Genomic DNA, 24,226 nt, shown 5'->3' with positions numbered 1-24,226 from the left:
TTCAAGATAAATTTGACTCGACACAATCAAATGAGCAAGCAGGATTCAGGAGTGGATTTAGCACAATGGATCATCTTCAAGTTGTATGGCAAGTGATTCAAACCAGCAACAAGTACGAACTACCACTTTGCTTGGGATTCATAGACTATGAAAAAGCCTTTAACTCTGTTTACACAATATCTGTATTAAGCTCTCTGAAAAAACAAGGAATTGAGAAAACGTACAGAGACTTCATCAGCACCATATACAAGAATGCAACATCCACAGTAAGATAAAAACAGCGGGAACGTCAAGACTGAAAAGGGACTTTGTCAAGGAGATACAATTTCCCCAAAGCTCTTCACGGCCACCCTAGAAGACATTTTCAGAACACTGGATTGGGAAAATAAGGGACTGAAGATCAATGCAGTCTACTTGAATCACCTGCAATTTGCTGATAACATCCTCATATTTACAACGTGCTCAGAAGAATTACAAACAAGAATACAAGAGCTACACGAGGCTAGCATCAAAGCGGGTTTGAAGACTCAAGCCATGTTCAATAAATATACCACTCCACAGGCAACTAAAATCAAGGGGATCAAGCTTGAAGAAGTCAATAACTACGTATACTTAGGACAGTTAGTATAGGAAACAGAGACCCAAATGTGCAAAATCAACAGAAGAGCAAATATGGACTGGAGTGCCTTTGGAAGATTAAGCATGGTTCTGAAAGGGAAACTACCCTTATGCTTCAAGAGGAAAGTCTTCAACCAATACGTGCTGCCAGTGCTAACTTACGGATGCAAAACCTGGTCCCTCAATGCAAGAATGACAAAAAACGACTCAACAGAGTATGGAAAGATGCATGCTGGGAATAACATGAAGAGACAACAAAAGGAAGGAACAGATAAGAGCGCAAACAAAAGTATGCAATGTTATTATAAGAGCCAAATTACAAATGGTACACTGAAATTTCGTTCTGTTTGATATTTTATTTTTAAACACTGAAATTCAGAATCAATTATTGTAAGGTGACATTGGTTTTATGTTGGGAAATATTTTTAAGAAAAATAAAAAAACTGAAATATCTTGCTTGCATACGTATTCAACCCCTTGCTGTGGAAGCTCCCAGTTTGCAGCGATGAAAGAAATTGCCCTAAAGAGGACACAATTACCTTACCATTGGCCTCCACCTGTGAACCATTAAAGTTGCTGTCACATTTTCTGGATAAAAACCCCACTGTTGAAGGATCATTGGTAAGGCTGTGAATCTGAAGGAAAATGAAGGCCAAAGAGCATTCTACAGAAGTTAGAGATAAACTAATACAAATGCATAGAATAGGGAAAGGGTACAAAATAATATCCAAGTGTTTGGATATCCCAGTGAGCACAGCTGGATCAATAATCAGGAAGTGGAAGCTGCATCACACCACCCAGGCACTGCCAAGAAAAGGCCATCCCTCAAAACTCAGCGCTCAAGCAAGAAGGAGACTTGTGAGAGAAACCACAGAGAGGCCAACAATCACTTTGAAGGAGCTAGAGTTCGGTGGCTGGGAGTGGAGTAATGGTGCACCAGTCAACCATATCAAGAGCTCTGCATAACACTGGCCTGTATGGGAGGGTGGCAAGAAAGAAGCTGTTACTCAAAAAGTACCATCTGAAAGCATGTCTAGAGTTTGCCAGAAAGCATGAGAGTGACCCAGCTGCGATGTGGGAAAAGGTTTTGTAGTCAGATGAGACCAAGAGAGAGCTTTTTGGCCAAAACTCAAAGCGCTATGTGTGGCGCAAACTAACACTGCCTATGCCTCAAGACACACCATCCCTACAGTGAAGTATGGTGGTGGCAGCATCATGCTGTGGGGATGCTTCTCTTCAGCAGGGACTGGGCATCTTGTTACAATTGAAGGAAGAATGAATGGAGCAAAATACAAGAAAATACTGCAAGAGAATCTGCTTCCGTCCGCTAAAAAACTGAAGCTTGGGAGGAAATTCACTTTTCAGCAGGACAATGATCCCAAGCACAAGGCCAAAGCAACATTGGAGTGGCTCAAGAACAAAAAGGTGAATGTCCTACAGTGGCCCAGTCAAAGTCCTGATCTCAATCCCATTGAGAATCTGTGGCACTATTTGAAAATTGCGGTCCACAAGCATCGTCCAACCAACATGAACAACCTGGAGCAAATCTGCCAAGAAGAATGGGCCAAAATCACTCCGACACTGTGTGCAAAGCTGGTACATACTTACCCCAAAAGACTTAAAGCTGTTATTGCAGCGAAAGGTGGCTCTACCAAATATTAATGTGTGGGGGTTGAATACTTATGCAAGCAAGACATTTCAGTTTTGTATTTTTCTTAAAAATATTTCCCAACATAAAACCAGTGTCACCTTACAATACTTGATTTTGAGTTTAAGTGTTTTAAAGTAAAATACCGAACAAAATGAAATTTCAATGTACCATCTGTAATTCAGTAATATGAGAGAATTGGTCAGGGGTCTGAACACTTTTGCAAGGTACTGTCTATATATATATATATATATATATATATATTATATATATATATATATACACTGACAATTTACAAATACAGATTTGCAAATACATAAACTCCCCATACTATTGATAAGGTTTACTAATAGTATATAAATTTACTGAGGCCAATTCTGAGGTACTTTAGCAATTGGCATTGACCAGGGAAATCAGTGGGAAAATTATGGTGTCAACCGGGTGAAATGGATAACATAATCTTGGGACTTATAGTCAGGAGATCCTATTTTCAATCCATCTGCTAGTGTAAGACTGTGTTAAACAATAAGCAATCCGATTTCCCAGAAACACAGAAGCAACTGATTGCCACAGAGAACAAAGTGAGAGTTTCCAATTCAAAGCATGAGGAGACACATCTCGTCCATGTTCAAGGAAACCACTATGATCAAAAAGCAAGGTGGTGGGTGGGGGCTGAGTGATGCCCATACAACACACGGCATGCTTTGATATTGTAAATTATCTTTTACCTTCTTTTTAGGAACCGCTAATGGCTTCCAGTTGTTAGCTTTGAGCTGGTGAAGTTCTTCGAATTTCAAACTGATGTTTTCTATTGACAGCTGCAGCATGTCCCAGAAGCCAGCTAAATCCTGCGATGTAGGCAGAGGGTGTGCATTGGGATTCTGTACAAAACAACACATGTATAAAAAAGGTTTTAATGTTTTTATTTTTTTTTTACTTTTTAATTCTGATTGCTTTATTTATTTTTTTATAATTAGTAATCAGGTTTTGTTGGTTAACAAGATCAAATTCATATATTCTACTCTGTTCACATTTACCAAAAGCAACACAAAATAACAAAGTCAAATGTATGTTTTCTCTGAACGTTAGGCATGCAACTCAAGGCACAGAAAATATTTCAGTATTACTGTGTGAGCATCTTTGTTCGGGGCTTGACACTTTGACTTAAGCCTAGTCTGCAATCAATTGCAAAGCCCTACCTTAACATAAGAAAAGAGGTTTGCGCATCACTGAATGTAAGTCCCCTCAATTTCTTCTCATACATTAACAATGTGGAAACTTGAAGCTTTATATACAGCTTTTATTTCAACTGTGATCTAGATGTCTCAAAGGTCCTCAAAACCCCAGCTGCTAATCTGTTCTAATGAAACAAGTTATCATGGTAACAGCAGTATCAACATACCAAGTTCTCTTCACACAGCTCCCTGAACTGTTGGAATTTCTTGGAGATTAACAGCTGAGCACTCCCCACTGCACTCCGGATTTTTCCTAAAACTGATTCCAAGAAACAAATAATTGGTCATTCAGGTAGTTTCAATTTACCCAATTCAGCAGAATGATGTGTGTACATATAAATAGAACATATTAGTTATGTGAAATTTATTTTTAATTTACACATTTTTTCACCTAGCATTATTCCTAAGCCTTTAATAAAAATAAGGAAAGCGCCTATGTGTGTGTGTGTTTGCTGTGTGGGTAACCACACCCTAGTCTCTAGATTATTGTACTCAATTAAGGTATTCAAACCAGATCTCATCTTTACTGGGAAATACAAAAAAACAAAACAAAACGAAAAAAAACTTGTGGTTTCACAGACGTTTATATTCATATTGTTAAGGCCTGAACACACACAACCAGGCACACATGAACAGTATGCTATGCGACTGACTTTCTGATACAATACTGTAGAAAAATTGAATGGCAGTTGACAGTACCACACAGTAGACTATGCACTCGAATATAATTAGGGCTACTGTTTTTCTGTTTTTATTAATTTCATTTTCCGGTGCTTATTTTTTGCTATTTTCGAGATTTTTGGGGGGCTTTTGCTTTTTATACAGCCTACTGTATGAAATTATTATTTTCAGCTAATTTCCAAAAATGCTTTTTTTTTTCCTGTCTCAATACGACAGTACTTGCACACTTTCAATTGTACCTTCTTACCTTTACTGTCTTCCACAAATAAATCCTGTCATGGGCATATTCTCCTGGGGTTTTTGTGTTTAGGCATTTTTTTACATTTCGCCACAGTTTGCAATTTTGTTTTAAATCTTCCCTATATAACTGGAATGTAGGTTTAAATCCTGCAAACAAGTCTCTCCATTCCTAACTGTAATCTAGTTTTAAATCCCACAAGCGAAGTCTCCAATAGAAATGTAGGAATTTTCTGTCACTCAGAAATTGAGGCGGGTTTAAAGTATTCAGATTGAATCAATGTTAGATACAAGTCAGGAAGAAGAGACCTTGCCCAACTGCTCTGGGAAACGTAGTTTATTTTTGTTTTCTGTAGTAGGTTTGTAGGGGGTGAAGTCAAAGTGAACTGAGTAACCATTTCCAGTGTTTTTCCCATGTTTATGGCTATATACCAATTGCATTTTTTTGTACCAAAAATCAGAAGCCCAAATTATAAAGCACAGATATGGCCAAAACTTTTGCATCACCTAGAATTTTAGGATTGAAACATAATTAAAAAAAGAAAAGCTATATGAACATAATCTAGATCTTTTATTTAACATCATGTAATGAAAGAAACTACAAAATTGTAAGTGACTGCAATGCACAGTTCACAGCCTACCTCTGAAAAGCACTTTGTGATAGTTGTCCACTTTGAAAGGTGCTATATAAAAATATATTATTATTCTTCTTATTATTATTATTGCAAAAGTCTACTGGTGTAGTTCTATTTTCAGGTACGCGTTAAAAAGTGGTAGGCACCACACTGTGCTTGCTCATTAAAATCTGGCACGTTATGCTGTTTTTGCCCACAATAGTAGTACAGTATTTCATGTTTGATTTCAAAGTGTCACATTTCTACATTTTTGTCAGTTTTTTGATAAGTATATAGAAAACTACACAGCGATACATAATTCAATATGTTAACATAACATTATTCAGCAGGTTTCATTGGACTTTATGAAGCAAAATTAGTTAATTCTATACGGTGATGTTAAATTTTGGCCATAGCTGTAATGCCTCCCATATAATCTGTCATATGTATGAAAACAGTGATCAACTTGGCAAAGAAACATACAATACGTTGCTGACAGCAAGTAACCTACTATCTCTGAAGTAATACAAAATCTATATTTTTACAGTTGTCTCAGACAGTTATTTATAGTAGTGAACTACAGAAATGATAAAAAGGCAAAAAATGATAACAGAATAATTTGATACTGTGAGGGAATAGCGATTTATGTTTTCCATTTACTAAATAGGCTACAGGAAGGATGCTTGGAGTGATGTATAAAATACCGACCTGTCTGTCCTTGTAGGAAATATGGTAAAGATTAAACACTTCAGGGTGCTTGGACTCATTTGTCATGTGTTGTCATCACTTGTCTGTGATTGGTTAATGCATCAACGCTCTGGATTTGATTTGAGTGGCACTGCTCAGCGACACTGCAATAATGTGGCATTATATCACTCTGGTCTGTGCAGCACCATTCAGTAACATTGCCAGCGATATCTGCAGTAAAATACCGCGTATGTGTGTCCTGGCCTTAAAAGCTACAACAGTCTGTATTCTGAATGACTCAAAACCTAAAGCTTAAATATTTACACAAATGTCATGCATTTATTTATTTACAGGTATCAGATGTATTTATTTTTACATTTCTTTAATTGAAAGTTTTTGTTTTAAAAGGTACATTTTTGCTTTCAAGTGCACCCAAGTGGTCAACTTTTCGCAAATATACTTTACATAAACACAGGTTCCTGAGAGCACATCCACCCTGACCTAAATACTGCCTTCCAATCAGTCCTGAGCTTCTCTCATGGAGACACTGCAAATTGTGTTGAATTGGGTGGTGGTTTTGAAAGGTGGACTATTGAAGGCTCAGCTGAAACCACCAAACTCAATGCATTACCATTGTACCAAAAAGTACCAAGAATGGTGTAGGATCTTAGAAAGATAAAGTTTATATCAAGAATAATTAAGATAATGCAGATGTACATAAATTGAGCATGTTCAAGGGCGCTGCAACTAGGGGTGCTGGAACTTGGCTTTGCATGGCTTCCATCGTATATATGGGTTACAGTTTTGTTCAATGGCTTTCAGCACCCCACTTTAAAAATTGTTCCAGTGCCACTGAGCATGTTAGCAATTGAGCTAAACTTGAAAGATGTAGTCTGTGGACAGTAAATACTATAAAAGAGTCAAACAATTGACGGAAACAGAATTTAGGATGACAATAATGATTAAAATAGTTATAATACATTGATAATAAACATGGATGAAGTCAGATTCTGGAAGAAAGTATTGAGAGGAATGATAGTTCCTCGTGCCAAGTTATCAGCAAGAACTACCAGAGATTCCCTATACAACAAGGATAGTTTACGTGTTTTCAGGGGCAGCAAAAGTAAATCAGCCAAAAGCATGATTTCACTTTTAATTTGTAGTACCCAACACTCTTAGGTGAAGTATATAGAGTGCCGAGAAAAAGTTTGTGAACCCCTTAGGATTTTCACATATTTCACATATTTCAAACCTAAAATCTTAATCTAAGTCCTAATGATAAAGATAACCTAATTAAACAAATGGCAAAAAATATGATACTTTTTCAACATTTATTTATCCACAAATGATTCAACATTCAATATCCATGTGTGAAAAAGTATGTGGACCTTTAGATTCAGTAATTGGTGGCACCCCCTTGAGCAATGACTTCAATTGTATCCTGTAACTGTTGGTCAGTCTCTCACATCGGTTTTGAGGAATTTTGGCCCATTCCTCCTTACAGAACTGCTTCAGCTCGGTGACATTTGAGGGCTTCCTTGCATGGACAGCTTGCTTCAGGTCCTGCCACAATATTTCGATGGGGTTCAGGTCCAGACTTTGACTAAGCCATTCTAAAAACACAGAATTTCTTCTTCTGCAGCCATTCTTTTGTAGATCTGCTTGTATGTTTAGGATCACTGTCTTGCTGCATTACCCACTTTCAGTTCAGCTTCAGCTCATGGACGGATGGCCTGACATTCTCCTCTAGAATCTTCAGATACAGTGCAGAATTCATGGTTGTGTCAATGATGGCACACCTCCAGGTCCTGAGGCAGCAAAGCAGCCCCAAACCATCACACTATCACCACCATGCTTGTCAGCTGGGATGAGGTTCTTCTGTTCGAACATAGTGTTTGATTTTCGCCAAACATAACGTTTCTCATTGAGGCCAAAAAGTTCCACCTTTGACTTGTCTGTCCAGAGGTCTTGTGGATCATCTACGTGCCCTTTGGCGAACTTCAGAGGGGCAGCAATGTTCTTTTTAGAGAGCAGTTGTTTCCTCCAGGCTATCCTTCCATGAACACCATTCTTCTTTTACTGATAGTCATGAACACTCACATTAGCCAAAGCGAGAGTGGCCTGAAGATCCTTGGATGTTACTCTGGGGTTCTTTGTGACTTCCTTGATGATTTTCCAGTTTGTTCTTGGCGAGATTTTGGTAGGACAACCACTCCTGGATAGAGTTACTGTAGTCTTGAACTTTCTCCATTTGTAGACAGTGGATTAATGGAGCCCCAAACCCTTAGAAATTGATTTGTAACCCTTTCTAGACTGATGAGCATCAATAACTGTTTTTCTGAGGTCCTCAGAAATTTCTTTTGATCGTGGCATGTCGTGTTTCCACACATCTGTATGGTGAAGACCAAACTCACAAAGTTTCTGATCTCTATATAGGGTGGGGACTCCCAAAATAATCCCTGAAGATCTACCTAATTATTTAAACACCTGATTCTAATTATCCCCTTAATTGAGCTGATAAAACCAGGGGTTCACTTACTTTTTCACTGATTGTTTGTCTAATTCATACATCATTTTGTTTCAAAAGACATGGAACTGATTAATATAAACCCTATTAAATATTTAAGAAAAGTTTTGATTCAAGAAGGCTATCATGGTAAAACTACGGAATTTCCATAATTATCAGCGGGGTTCACAAACTTTTTCTCAGCACTATATATATATATATATATATATATATATATATATATATATATATATATATATATATATATATATCAAAGTCAGTCAATATCTGTCATACCAAATAAGTCGCAAAATTAAGGTAAAAATGTCCTTCTTCTTTTATCCATGCATATGTATATTAGATGACATTTGAGTTTAATGACAATTAACTTGTTTTGTCAACAAGGAAATATACTAGGGAACACACTTATAGTGACGTCTATATCGTTTATATTAAATTATTTAGTTTTAAAATTGAATATTTGCCTGCAAAAAAAAAAAAAAAAAAAAAAGCAGGCTGTGATGGATAATCAAATAAACTGCAACACTGAAGAGATGGCGATGGAGTCAGAAATCGCGTATGATGGATAAGTCAAGGAGTATTTTGAAAGTCAGCCAGCTGAGAATTCTCGGGACACATTTTTTACATTGGAGATTTTTTTTCGATCATCATCTCTTCATTCTGAGATTCTGATCTTGAACTCTGAAAAATATTGGTTTCCTGTCAGTGTAACGTTCACTGTTATTCCTATTGGCGCAAGGAAATATGGTTTCCTCTCTCGACACTGATTGATGAGAGTAACGCTATTTGTGGTCCCCACTGAACAAAAAGGAACATTCATTTCTGAGAATTAGCTATGCTGAAGGACAGCCTATATATTTGGTAAAAGTAAAACAAATAAAATAAACACATTAATAAATAATGAAATAAATGAATGCATAAATCACACAGACATGTATTTATTTCTTTATCTTCATATTTATTTATTTCTTTTTCACTATCAGATATAAACACTGCCATTTAATACTGTATGAAAAAAATACTCAACAGTTCTTGTTCAATTGTAATTAGTGAAGATTTCTGCACATAAAGGTAGTCATGCTTTCATGTATTTTTTACTTTCAAATTAAAAGTATATATTTGTAACTACCCGGACAATTGCTTTGTTGCATGACTTGTTGTCTGTTCAGTTTGTCATGTCTGTCTTTTATGTGACATGTATTGTAAGGGGAACGGGTCACAAGTTACTTTGCATGGGAAAAGGGAGTGAATGAATGAGTGGGAGAATGTGTGTTGCTGTTTTCAGGGGTTGCAGATGTGACTGGATGTGACTGGTAGATGAGCTGGACAGCGGCGGGAGACGGCAGGAAGTTATATAAGGGGCTGTATGAGCCTGGGGACTGGAGACAGTCCAGCGCTGAACTTGAATGAGAAACTGTGAGTGTGACTGAGTGAGCATGTGAGCTGTGACCGGAGAGAATATGCAGTGAAAGTGCCAAGACTAAAATGTAGGGTTATTATTTTGGTGCTGTAAAATCTGGCCCCTGACAGGAATTCTCTGTAGTTTCAAATAAAAGACATTTTGAGAATTCAACACCGTCTCCCTGAGTACTACTTCCTAAACATGAAAACATTACAATATACTAAATGAACAGATCAAGCTTATTATGATAGTTTGCAAAATCAGATGAAAGCTTTCAATACAATTGGGATAATACATAATCATTATTTACAAAATCTTGTTTGTCTCGTTACTTGTTAAAAACTGGAACTTTACTGCTATCCTACTTGCAAATGTTGTGAAATGGAAGGACAATCTTTGTGGTGTCTGCATTGCATCAGAATCTTAGATTCGATTCCCACACAGGGTTTATATTGCAAACTTTTAAAAAAATTAAACGTATTTTATTTATGTGTAACAAACACATTTTTCATGTTAAAAATTAGTTGATATGAATGACACTTTCATTGAACATACATACTTTTGCACACATAACTGTTAATGTGCATATAATATATATATATATATATATATATATATATATATATATATATATATATATATATTATTTTTATTTTATTTTTTATTTTTTTCAGGCACAATAAAAGTGGATTTAACTTGTATCAAAAATACAAACCAAGTTAGTAGAAACAATTGGGGCAACCTTGACCCCCACTGCTTTTACAGTTGTGCCTATTTGCTTGGTTCTGGCCAAGGTTGCCCCAGTGGTTTCTTGAAACTTGGGTTGTGTTTTTGATATCTCTACTTTAAATGGCTGGGTACCTTTGATAACTTGCCGTTTTTTCACATTTCCAATGTGTTTTTGTTTCAGGTATGTAGATAACCCAACCACCTGGATTACAACAGGTTGGGTTACTGCTTCCCAGAAAACAAGCAACCAGTGTGATTTAGCAGAGTAATCCCACAGCTGGTGAGATCTGACAGATAACCTAAGGAGCGAGGAGTTAGGAGTGGCTATTATGTTTCAGTCAAAACTAAGTAAACAAATGGCAGGTGTGAGTCTGTAGCACACAGCTCAGACACGAGACAGTAAAAGAAAAATCACATCAAACTATTTTTAACCTGAGTGAGAGGACACGAAAATGCACTTCACTGCTACAGATGCAATGTTCCTTCTGCAATACTGTCTCCTGAGAAAAACAGTGTTAATCCTCTAAACAGCTCAAAAATAATAATAAAAAAAGGTTACCAGACTGTTTGATCATGCTGTGTACATAAACGCAACCCACCCATCAGTTTATGATTTTTGTCGGAAGTGCTTCATGCAAGATTTCACACAGTAATGCTACACTGCTGAGAACTGCAGCACTGTTTTTCTAAAGCAATCTAACAAAACCACTTGTTTAATATGTCATGCTGTTTTACTGGAGGTAATGAGCCCACTCAGTTACTTTCACAATCCCATTGTGCGAAGAACGTGATGACATTCTGAAGCATGTTGAATCCTGCTAAATTATTAACCAGCTGATTTTTATTTTTCTCTTATTAATACAAAAATTTAACTAATCTCAAAAGCAGTCAACCGAAACAAACAAACAAAAATGGTGTAAATCATAAAGACAATAACAAGCTCAATATTATTTCCAGCTCGTTCTTCAAGTAAGAACTTTATGCACTTTATTCTCTCTGCTAATATTACGCATGTTTAAAATGGGGTTGTTTTTACTGTGAGTACTTGGAATTCACAGGTGTGAGTCTTCACTATAGCGACCAGGTAAGACACACTCATCTGGCTACAAAGAAAAAAGGCCCCATACCACTTCTGGAAACGAGATACTATTTCTGTTACTGTCAACACTCCTAATTTATCACACCTTCTTGAGCAAGTGAAAACAGTAACAGGAATGTATTCTGATACATTATACAGGATGAGGGCTAGATAATATGTCAAGTACTAAATGTCAGGGTTTTTTTGTCACATTGTAGCTCCTGTGTTCCCACCATGCGCTTTTAAACTACTGGTACTAAACTGATGTACAGTATATGGGGTATGACTTACAGAATATACTGTAGAGCTACCTAATATATACAGAAGGCTTCTCATTGTATCCTTGGCACCAAAAGAAGTTCCAGGCTCAGCAAAAAACTATGGCACATTTAAATAAATAAATACATACATAAATAACGTGTTATATATAATAGAAGACAGGACTAACTCATGTGTATGAATTGAAAACGAGAATATGATACTGGTACTTCACTTACTGCACAGTTGTAACAGCTGAATAAACTGTGTCAAGGGGTGATGACAATCACAATAAAAATATCTCCAAGCAGACATGGCGCTTAATTCAGATTACACAAGTTCCACCTTGTTCCCATAAATCCAGTTTCTAAACATTCGATGTACAGTCAGGTAATAAATATGCACAATGACAGCTGATTCACACAAGACCTGCAAAGCCGAATGCCTCCGACCTCAATGGAAAACAGAAAAGAACCCGAGGTGGGAATTTAATTTAAAAAAAAAAAATCTTTTCCCATTGCTCATTTTAAAGCTTGCTACATTTGGAAGCAGTGACTTTAAAAGCTCATTAATACGAGTTTCATTGCTCAGGAGACAATTATCTATCATGTAGACAGAGGTTAAGCTCATCTCCGTGATGACAAAAATCACTGGTATGCCTGCCGGACTGCTGAATGGAGATAACAACCAAGAATTGTAGTATTTTATACTGAATAATATACAAGTTTGGGAGTACATGGAACAGGGTGGGGGGTGAAAGGTTATGTGTGGTATGACGTTATGTACTAATATATTCTACTTTAGTCTTTAATTGTGACTTATGTTGTCATAAAACTCCCCTACTTCTCCCCTCCTCAGACACCACTACTGTATAGAAAATACTTCAATGACCAAAACACAAGGAACAATTAGGTCAGTAATTCAAAATTAGAGTTATCAGTATGATGAAAAAGTAGACCGCCTCCACTGTATCTCCTAGCAGGGGATTCCATACTTACCTTCATCAGGCAGGTCATTCTCACGCTCATCTCTCTCCATTTGCTGGCACCAGCCTTCCATTCGATCTGTCTCTGCCTGCAGCAGCTTCAGAAACCAACCACCGTCCCTGTGGCACACAGACCTCTGGACCACCTCCATAGGGTCCTCGGTGACAGTGTCGATCCAGGGGTCTGGGGGCGGCAAGATGGAAGGGTCGAATCCAGCATCAAATTCGTCATCCACAGCGCAGGCGTGGTAGTGGTTTCCTGAGCCCTGGATGCTGACTGTGGAGGTGCTGGCATCCCGGGAAAACTGCCTGGACACTGAGCCGGAGGAGGGGGGGTCTGTCTCCGGAGATTCCACTAGGCCAACCAAGACCTCTCCAATATCTGCCTGGACCGCTGCCGTCACACTATTAGATCGAGTGAACCTGCGAGAGCTGGGAATGAAATGGAACGACTCAACCAAAAAACTCACACAACCTATAATGATGACACTTGGATAAACCTATAAATCAGTCTGCAGTTCTGGTGGTTCTGAAAAGCAACACATAAGGATGGCTGTTATGCCCCAAATAGGTATGCTACTGCCACTAGAGCACTACAAGTCTTTTTTCTCTTGTTGACAACGTGAAAGGCTTCGCTGAAATGTATGTCACAAAGCTTCTTTTAGTATTTCTTAACATTCTATCACACTAAGGATAACCGAAGCTGAGCAGGTAACAACATGATATGACACATGGTACAGTGATTTTCTTAAAACCGCCCTTTTGCGTGTTTCATGAAACATTTCATTTGAAGTATCAGGTGTCAATAACTGCACCTGGCTGACAGCACGTCTTATCATTTGCCCCTATAGAATTGTATGTAAGCTGATAACATCAACAGGAGTGTTTAAACTCTGAAATGTCAAGACATATTTTCAACAGTGTTGTGTGAGTGTGGAGGGGAGCTGTTGCTTTGCAAGACTTATAGTCAGCAGTTTGAAAACCTCATCAGTCTGCGATAGGGGCGCTTTACTTTGTTATCTAGGTGTTCCCTTTGGATAAACATTTAATGTCATACTGTGTCATCTCCATCAAATGACAGAATAGAGTTCAGATGCAGCAACAACAACACATGATTAAGGTAAACTATACAATAGTTTATAAGGTTTATGTCTCCACACACTAAGGATATTTTCTTTAATCTTTTCTTCATCTTTTACCAGCTCATTTCCATTATGTGATTATTGGAGAAAGACAAGTAAAACAAGTATTGTTAGTTATCCTGTCTTTTAAACCTATTGACCAAATCTGGATAATAGGACTGTTAATAAAAAAAAAAACACATCTTGGTGTGGGTGACTTCATTACCTTGATTTGTTGTATTTTATTTTATTTTTTTTAAATCTGATACTAAATGTACTAAAGCACTGTTGAAGCCTTTCAAAAAGTACAGTGAACACACCTCCAGCATGAGAATCAACGTTAAATGAAACACTAGGATAATAATAGAGACCATCATTATTATTATTAAACACTTTTATCCAAAGCGACTTACAGAGACTTGGGGGTGAACAATGCATCGCCACTGTTGCTGCAGAGTCACTTACAATAATAGGACCTTGGTTTTACGTCTTATTTGAAGGACAGAGCACAAGGAGGTTAAGTGACTTGCTCAGGGTCACACACACAATGAATCAGTGGCTGAGCTAGGATTGAACCTGGAAACGCCTGGTAATGAACTCCTTTCTTTAACTACTGGACCACCAAGCCTCATTTACTTATGAAGCTTTAACTCTTTATTACGTTTATCAACTAGACAGCTTCTATTGCATTCTTGGAACCTTTTAACATAAACACAGTCACATGGTAACCAGTAACTATATCATTTTATTAAAAAAGACGAAGAAGTCTAATCTTAATGATCTATGCAGTGGCATATCTTACTGCTGCACTAAAATGAATAAACCTGCTGATTTCATTCGTCAATGATTTTATTGTTTTTAGTGAAGGGAGTCAATAAAACAGCCCTACAGGGAAAACACCAGGGGGATTAGAGAGCCACTATTACATCCCTATAAATTATAACAATGCCCAATCTGGTTGTAAACTGAGGTCAGGACCATTGTTAGGTTGTCATCTTGTGCCATATACCGAACCAGAAGAAGTGCAGACTAGACATTATCTTTTATATTTTATTTTGCATCTACTGATCCTTTAATTGTCGACTGTTGTCAGGCAAACAGCTCTTGAAAATGCATCTCTTACTAAATAATGTGCCAATTGTTATATCAAACATAATTCTGAAAACTTATAATTACAGTAATTTAGAAAAAAAGCTGAGCATTGTCCTCCTCAATTGACAATGTGGCAGTATTTGAATGACAGGTAAGTTCTATTGTAGTGAGCAGGTACATCTTGATTCCTGCAGTCTTTTGAAAACAAGTCCTGTTATTTCAACTAGAACTCTGATGCCTGAAATTGTATTTCTGGGAAATGAAGCAAAGGATTCACTCAGGTAAACTGGGAGGAGGTGGGTCTCTCTGAAATGGGAAAACGAGAGAATGGAAAAACACAACACTTTTTTCAGGAAAGATGAAATTGTTAATAATTTAAAAAGAGTGTGTATAACTGTATGATGGTTAAAATATAACACTGATTCTTTAATATTTAGTTAAAGGCTGGCATACAGACTATATTCATCATTCGTGATAAGCTGCAAGGGGTTTTTGTGCAGTGAAAAAGTATGAATTACGTATGATATTTAAATGTAATGCATAACAAATACGCATAGCAATTTTTCTGCACAGCTTCAGTTCCCATGTTATCCAGCTTCTTGTACTTTGTTGGTTCCCTACATCTCAATGGTCAATTGTGAATATACTGCATGTGACAGCTAGATAGGGTGACCACCCGTCCCTAATTGGGTGGGACAGTCCCGAAAAGTAAAGATCAAGTCCTGGTCCCAGGCTTAATGTCTCCGGGATGGCATTTGTTCCGAATTGGTAGACATGGTGCAAACTTACAGTTTAGCGCCACAGTCAAACCACAGCATATCTGTTTGTAGCGCAACATAGCACCACCTCTTCGCATTATTTTGCAATGATTTACACTTGCTCGCCAGTTAAAACAATAAAAATGTATGTATATATCTAGGCGTGCCCCCAGAAATCTTTCACACTGTATGCACAACTGAACCACACCGACATCCCGCTCTTCGGGGGAAACAGAAAAAAATAAATAAATAAATTAATGTAAATATACCTCAGTATAGGAAATGGCAGATGTCCCTTTTTTTGCATTTTGAAAAAGTGGTTACCCTACAGCTAGAGAATGGATCACTGAAATACCGGGACAGCTAATTGTAGCTGGCCTGGGAATTGCCAGAAACACAAGACCAACAAGACCAGGTTTTCAATAAATAAAAATTAAAAAGTGTGGTTGAATATATTTGAAATATGTGTTTACGACTGGTGGATTCTTGATTTTAGATTCTGAATTTCTCTGGGCCGCCTTAGTCCCCTCAACCTAATCTACCAATTTACCTGTTAACTGAATTTTTGGAAGGTAAATCTATAAAACTTAAAAAAAATTCTGTCCTTGGAGAGTCAGGATGCTTTATATTATTATAGCAAGGCGATCAATAAGGAATACAATATTATCATTTCTTTATAAGTATATCGTATGTGCATGCAGCCTTGGAATTAAAAGTGTTTCTCTGTTTATTTGTTTCACAGCCACATTGTTTGTGGTCAACAAAGCAAATAAGAATAATTGTTGTTTTAATTTTTATTGTAAGACCACATTTTTGTACAGTAGTTCAAAGTAAAATGACAGTTAAAATGTAAGGTTGTATTTCATGGGTACCCCATATGTTAGCATTAAAGTATGTACAATGTTTATTAAAAGCACTCATTACTTTAAGGCAAGTTGCATTTTACTCACCAAAATATATTTTATTCACATAGTGTTTAAATTGGAGAGCAAAGTACTCAATGACCCACAACTGTATCTGTAGCACTGACTATATTCATATGACTTTGTAGTCTACATTATGACCTCTTGGTGCTACGCCACACACAGACAGAGTTACAACTCAAGGTTTACATAATCCCGTGAGAATGGATAAGGGATCATTGTCATTGGTAGCACATTGTATCACGTATAAAAACACCAACATGCAGCAGGCTATTCCACCCACTGACAGACTGTCAGTGACATGCAACACTATTGCAACAGCATTAGTTTATGTTCTGTTAAATAAACAAACCATTACACTCCACTATTTATTCTGCTGCTTATAGGATTAATTTCTGAGTTGTGAACAAACCTTTCTAACATCAAAATAATTCAAACAAGCAACCCACAAGGTATGAGGTAAAATACTTTCTGTATATAATTTATTTACAGCTCAAGATTCTTTCAAAACAAATCTTAACTGTCAAAATATTGCTTGCTGCTTCCCATGATTCTGCAAGCCCAAAGGTATCCCATTTTAAGTTCACCGTGCACCAATAATATTTTGCTGTTAGCAATTTTAACTTGGTGTCAATGACTTTGGCTTTCAGACATACAATGAGGTGCAAATGACATTTTGCATTTTTATACTCTGATGGACTGTGGAACAATGGTCAAAGGTGCTTTGGACAGTTATGTCGTCAATTCAACACTTGTCTTCTTTCTATTTCTTAAGGATATTATCTTCAAGTATTGCTCATCCTTGTTAGACAGCTTTTTGGGTCTTCCAGTCCTGGGTTTGTCAATTACAGATAATGTTTCTCTGTACTTGTTGATTATGCTTCGGATATCAAACCTTGAAAATCAAGTGATGTGAGCTATTTCACTGTTTTTCCTTCTTCATGCAAGTCAAGGTTGTTATAATAGTAGAAACACTAGTGGAGGCTTTGAGTAAATTGTTGATAATGCATCACAGTAAAAAAATGCAACATGTCTAAGACTTGCACAGCAGTGCACATAATCTAAAAAAAAAAAAAAACAGCTTTTATCCCGACTCTCCTCTGTGTTCCATAGAAGAGATTCCCCTTCTTATTCTTCTCGGGTCAATACCTAACTGTTGTAATTAACATTACATCTGCTTCTAAAGAGACCTAACACCACACAAAAGATTCAGAAAAAAATAAACTACAGACTGGATAAACCAGTACAGGAGACAATGCCCCGTTTGTTCCAGTCAGGGCCCACATGTTAACACTCATCCCCTTTATATTTCCTTGTATAAAGAAAAGAGTATGTTTTTATTTCCTCGTGATCAGTCTGCTCTGCAAGTGTTGACCAGGGGAGCTTTTCTGTAATAATTTTACCCTGCACTATTATTTTCCTCTTTTACAACTTCCTGGATGTGATGTGTGTGCCAAGGTCACACACAGTGCTATAACTAAACAAAACAGGTTTCAGACAGTATTAGCATAACCTGGTGCAGCCAATCAAAATGGATCATAAGCCACAAAGATTATTAACACAGTTGGGGGTGGCTGGCTAAGAATGTGGTTCACACCTGTCTCTGTTCTGTACCTAGCAACAGGTATGAACAAAGCTTGGATTTGCCAACATCTAAAGTGTGGGTCCTATATTTTTAATAACTGGACTGTTGGACCACCACAGGTAAAAATAAGACTACAACAGGCTACATGTACTCACTACCTAAATAAATGCAATTAATACAGACACTGTAATTAATGTATGCTATGTATTGTATTACTGTTTGATCTGCATATATCAGAAGAACAAAAACACAATACAAATTTCTTTATGTGGTACCAAAGACTTTCCAATACCCTCAAATAAAACAGCTGAAAATAGATTAATAGCAGGAAGCACAGAGCATATCATTATTTACATTTGTTTGTTTTGAGTGAAAGTGTAATTACGGAAATGATAAGCTAGAAAGCTTTTGGAACTTTGCCATTCTCCTCATGTAACCCGTGCAACTTGTTGTGTGTTGTTTTCCAGAAACAAAAACTGCTTTTAAACTAAATAAGTGGCTTTGACAAAGCACTTGCAATTAATAAATAAATAAATAATAATACAGCAATAAGTTAGGTGTGTCTACATATACCATTCTTAATGCATCTTAAAAGTGATTTTTTTTTTAAACAGTCATGTGAAGAACTAGAAATGACTGTTTACTGCTCCCCCACTTCCAGTGCTGTTAAGTAAGCTAAATGGTCACTTGCTGTCTGGTGTTGAATTACCGTCAGATGTGCTGTCAGGAGCATAAGCAGATTTCAGCCTTCTCACTGTCTGGGAGTGCAAGCTCTGGCAAACACGTTAAGACCTCCCAGGACTACAGGCCTGCCCAACAAAATGACAAGCTCAAAAACTCCCTGAATAAACAGACAGGGTTTGGAGAGGAGCAGTGCATTCACATTTAAGGCCTAACTTGTTTACACTTAGTGTGCTCCCTTGAAACAGGAAAAGTAAGCGATCTGGCAAGAGATTTCATTTCATTGACCCGACTCTTGAGTAGAACAGCTGCAACTATCAACAGAACAACAGTCTTATTAATGAGCAACCAACTTGTTAAGTATTAGTGCCGGTATTCAAGTGTGTCTGGATTTTTTATACCATGTTCATATTTATTTTTTGTTATGCGCATCTCTGTCAACAATGTTCTTCCATTTGAACCTATTTATACAGGATTATAATCCAATGCAATGTAACATTTTGCCTTGTTTTAAGGGTTCAGTGAATTAGAGAAAGGCAACTAGGCTAATCCCATGACAAACGGTACGAGCCCTGCAGACAGGTTAACGAATACAATCTATTCAGTAGAGAAAAAAAGATTAGATTTAACTTTATATCATCCTAAATTATATAAATTATGTTAATCCAGTTACTTACACAGGGTGTGCATGGAAGCAACAAAGGTAAATTTAGATGGTAGAAAGCATTGCTAAAAATTACAGTAAAAGTTTATTTGTGAATTTGTAAAAACAAAAACAGTGGTATTGTTCACGAAACAGTTTGATATTGCTCTGCGGCTCACAGATTGAGGATATGAATTAAATGTTGCAGATGCTTGCAGATCAGCCAAGGACCAATTGTTCATAACTATCTCACACATTCACAGCACAGTTCTGACGTGAGTTGGGCAGGAAATACTTGAGAATTAAAGATCAAGACGAGCATTCACTGCAGACGGTGTTACAGTTAAACTGTCAATGATTTAATGATTTAAGTTTCTTATTTTGTGTGAACCTTTCGTGAATTGGTGAAATAAAAGTGTGCAATAGCACTGAAACTGGTAATGAGCTTTTCCAGTGACACTATCTGGCCACAGGCTGACACAGGTAAAACTGTATTCCTCTCAGGAGCAGTGTGGGCTTTTTATGCTTAAATTGCGTAGATTTTAGCTGACACTTTGAAAAGAATGATGCTGTATTACTGGATAAGCTGGTATTGAATGTAAAGAAAGTTCAAATCCCATATAAATTGTTATTTTTTTAATGGACCATTTTGAAACTACAGTATGTAGACAGTTTTGGAAAACCCAATAGTAAAATTAACTTAGTTCTGTTTTCTAACTGTCTAATGTCCAAAAACAACTGCTGACTGTCAGTTTATACAGTTATAAAACTCCTCATTGACAAAAAACTAACAACAAATAAATAAATAAAAATAATATCCATAAATAACTATAATAGCAATCAGTCTCTTCACCTACTGATAACTTCTAACTGGAGCATTTTAATGATATTACTTTATTATGTATGTCTACATACCCTAAACCTTCTTGACTATTGTAAGAATATCACCACCTGTTTTAAGTAATTGCAGCTAACAAAATAGTTCCATACAATTTCTCCGCCATGCACATTCATGCATTATATAGGTCTCAAATGTGCAGTTTTGAAAAAAAAATAAATTACAGCAAACATGTATTTTCATCTCAAAACATATTTGGTACTAAATTAAGTTAAGGAATTGACTGACACGCCTTCAGCCAGAAGCATGCTTTGACCCAGGTGAAATGATCCAAGCAGTCAAACAGATAACCTATGAAAAAGGCACAGAAACTGAGAGTTTCACTTAATTTAAAGTAAAACCAAATATAATTTATTTAAAATTGAAATATATGTGTGCTATAACGTGTTTAATAAAAAAAGAAAAGGCTAACATGTATGGAATTATTTTGTTAATTGCAAGCACTTTCAGTTGCAAAGCAACAAACAGCCATTTTATCAGATTGATTTGAAGAGCCACCAAAATTCTTACTTTGAGATTTGTAGCTGGTTAACAAACATAATGTTGACTTTTGAATATAGAGAATTGAATGCAAAACCATAGTTTGAAACACATAGGGCTTAAATCTGCCTACTGACAAATATTCACTCACCACCTCTCCTCCTCAACTTGGATCCCCACCGACTGAAACTTATTTGAAAAATGTGAGTTTTCTTCCACATCAGATGAATCGTCAGGTCCATCAACCTAAGTGCAGACAAAAACGAGAAACAAAACATACTGCAGAGATCAAACTTTGTATAATCTTGACCAGGTCTTGTTAGCTTTCACCTGTCACCAGCAAGTCTGAAAACATGTAAATAAAACAAACAAGGATTTAAGCAATAAATACATAATCTATTGACAGATGTGTATGTTAAGGAATACGACTAAAACCCATTTCCACCCCTCATCCCTGTTGTAATATACATAGCTGCTGCACTGTAATTTTAGCTAAGCCCTAAGGAACAATATGGCATTGTTCTATTTGTGAAGTGTAACTGCCTGAGTTTAATAGTTATCACAACATGCTTGAATGAACAAGAACAATTGCACTATCCTGTAAACTTGTTCTGAGATTACAACTGATTTATTGGTCGCTGCAGCAACACCCTTGTCAGGCTTCTTTGCAATACCAGGGACTGTGCTGAGAGAGAGAGAGTTTTGGAACAATCAGTATTCACAATTGTCTGTGCATACTTCTTGGCGATACCTCTTCAACAGTAACGTAAAAGTGGACATTACTACCTGTATTCCGATGGATAAGCACTTGCTTTTCCTCAGCACTTCTTTCTTGCTCTCCTCTGAGAGGTGTGCACTTGTCTCGCTGGCTGTGACGGAGGTGGACGTGATTGTAACGGTGCTGTTGCTCACATGCTGGCTGGCAGGGCCGTGGACCTGGGCGTTGGCTGCCTCGATGGCAGCCGTCAAGGCTTTCATACTGTCTATGCTCTCTGTGGAGTTACTGAGGCCAGACTGGCTGATGTCCCCGCGCTGCCCCTGCCCGTCCATGTAGGCATCCTGGGCCGACTCGGTGCTGCTCTGGGCCGTGATTGAGATGAAGGGCTTGGTCGTCGTCCTCGGGGGGGCTGGGGGAGGCGTCTTCTTGTACGTGGTAATGCATGATGACACTGAGGAAGCACAAATATGAGCAGGTTAAGAATCAAGCACCGTTATTGAGTGTCCACCTACTGTAGATACAAAACCAGTTACAGCATTGTTACATTAATACAATTTAAGCCAATTTCTACTTTGGAGTCTGGCTGTAGATTATTCATAAGATTTTTGGAATGTTTTATTGTTTTATTTTTTTTTTTAAATATAGCATGATGTTAAATCTCCTGTGTTTTAAATAGAAAGATCTAAACTTTTGTATAACCCTGGTTCCCTGAAATAGAAATGTGACCTTTAGCGAATGTGTATTTCTCTCCTAAAGACCCAAAACCTGAATAAGCTATAACAAGCCTGTGATGCAGTCATGCCTGCCCCGAGGGTATAAAGGACTGTGCGCACAGATGTCAGCGTCATTTTTCCCTTCAAGCCTGCTACAATCATGGACACAGCAGCCTTGAATGTTAACGGTTACATTTCTATTTCAGGGAACCAGGGTTATGATAGTCAAGTATGAAACGTAACCTTTACCAAATGGGTCCGTATACCATTGCAAGAGCAAGATTGCTGCACGACCGGAATGCTACAAGGTTAAATGGGCGTTTCCATTCAGAACCCCAGTAACAAGTAGCTAGGGCTAAAAAAACTGAGGGAGAAACTCACCTCTGTGCCTGTGTTATAAGGGTTGACTCGGAAGGCGCCCTTAGTTCCAAAACCAGTTTTGAGGATCCACTTCATTAAGTCTGTAAAACCTAGTAAAGGTATGGGGAGTAGCCCACACTGCTGTATTGAAAATGTGAGCTTTTCTGTAGGGGGAAAGTTGGCTCACTCATAGGCAGTCCTGACTGTGTCTGCTATCCATCTGAACAGCCTCTGCTTAGACAGGGCTTCACCATTGGACTTGGCCCCATAGCAGACAAAAAATTGTTCAGACTGCCTCCAACTTTTCGTCCTGTCACCATAATACGCTAGGGACCACGCTGGACAGAGCAAATGGAGCTGCCATTCTATCACACTGGAAAGGAGTTGGATGGAAAAACGCAGGATTGGCACGGAGCGCAATCTTTGTCCTGGCTTCTGCATAAATGAAGCAGGATTTTGCAATTGAGAATAGCTGCATCTCACTCACCCATTTTGCGTTGGTGATTGCAACCAAGAAAGCTGCTTTGAGCGATAAACATTTTGGCTCAGCTGAATCCAAGAGCTCAAATGAAGGCTTCATGAGTGCATCAAGCCTACAGTGATGAAAAATATTCTTCATAGGCAGCCGAAGCCACCAAGCTTCCTACCAGGAAGTGGGCTCCTGGGGAGACCTATAATGTATAGGAGGGGTTCCCCTCGTCAAACAGGTCCAGCAAAAATTGCAATGTAACTGTCACGGAACAGGTCGTGGGGTCGAACCCCTGAGGCACCACGTGTGAAAGACGCCTCACTTGTACCCGTACTGGGAATGCGCGGACGCTGCTCTGCATTTTGCAGGGTGTCAATAACCCTAATGGACAGACCTAGACGGCTCAAATGCAGCTGTTCAGGGGCCAGGGCCAGAGCTGCAGGCTCGATGGGTCGGGATGCATAAGGTCCCACGCGCCTGACTGAGCAGGTCAAGGCACTTGAGCAGTCTCCATGGCTGGCCGCTCTGGAGCTGCATCAGGGATGAAAACTCCACCCTCCTGGGCCAAAAAGGGGCTACTAACATAGCGGGAGCATGGCAAGAGGTAAGAATGCATATAACAGTTGTCTCGGCCACCAGTGTACCAAGGCATCTATCACCAGTGGGTCCCCGCCTCCTTTTATGGAGAACCAGAGGGGATAGTCGGTTGATTTCTGGACAAATAAATCTATCTCTGCTCTCCTAAATAAGGCTCACCGCCTCAGGGTGAAGTCTCCATTCTGAAGCGCTGGGAACTACCCTTGAGAGGAGGGCCACCGCCCATTCTGTTACCCTGCGCTGGTGTACTGCCCACAGTGAGAGGAGGTTCTTGTGTACTCAGAGCAAAGGGAGACTGGGAGATCTGAGGCCACCCTGGTGGTTCATGTATGCCACCACTGTTGTGTTGTCTGTACGGACAAGCACATATCTCCCTCGAACCTCCTGCAAAAAAATTCTGCAAGGCCAGGTAAACTGCCTGCAGTTCTAAAACATTTACGAGGAGACACTACCAATGGGGGTTCCACATACCTTGTGCACCCCTGCCAT

At 38.1% G+C, this 24,226-nt stretch overlaps 1 protein-coding gene across 3 annotated transcripts in view; it reads right to left on the bottom strand.

Moving 5' to 3' along the window:
- The window catches only part of LOC121314489 (disks large-associated protein 1-like), a 234,918-nt gene that overhangs the window by 5,090 nt on the left and 205,602 nt on the right, over positions 1-24,226 (bottom strand). For all 3 annotated transcript variants that reach the window (XM_041247841.1, XM_041247843.1, XM_041247842.1), the window contains 5 exons: positions 21,667-22,049; positions 21,032-21,126; positions 12,713-13,131; positions 3,669-3,760; positions 2,995-3,147 (listed from right to left, as the gene is read on the bottom strand). In XM_041247841.1, the coding sequence (XP_041103775.1) occupies positions 2,995-3,147; positions 3,669-3,760; positions 12,713-13,131; positions 21,032-21,126; positions 21,667-22,049 (1,142 nt within the window). The remainder of the gene's footprint in view (positions 1-2,994; positions 3,148-3,668; positions 3,761-12,712; positions 13,132-21,031; positions 21,127-21,666; positions 22,050-24,226) is intronic.

This window comes from Polyodon spathula, chromosome 4 (genome assembly GCF_017654505.1).
Source record: "Polyodon spathula isolate WHYD16114869_AA chromosome 4, ASM1765450v1, whole genome shotgun sequence".
In the NCBI taxonomy this organism is placed as follows: domain Eukaryota; kingdom Metazoa; phylum Chordata; class Actinopteri; order Acipenseriformes; family Polyodontidae; genus Polyodon; species Polyodon spathula.
This window is presented reverse-complemented; position numbering and strand designations above follow the sequence as displayed.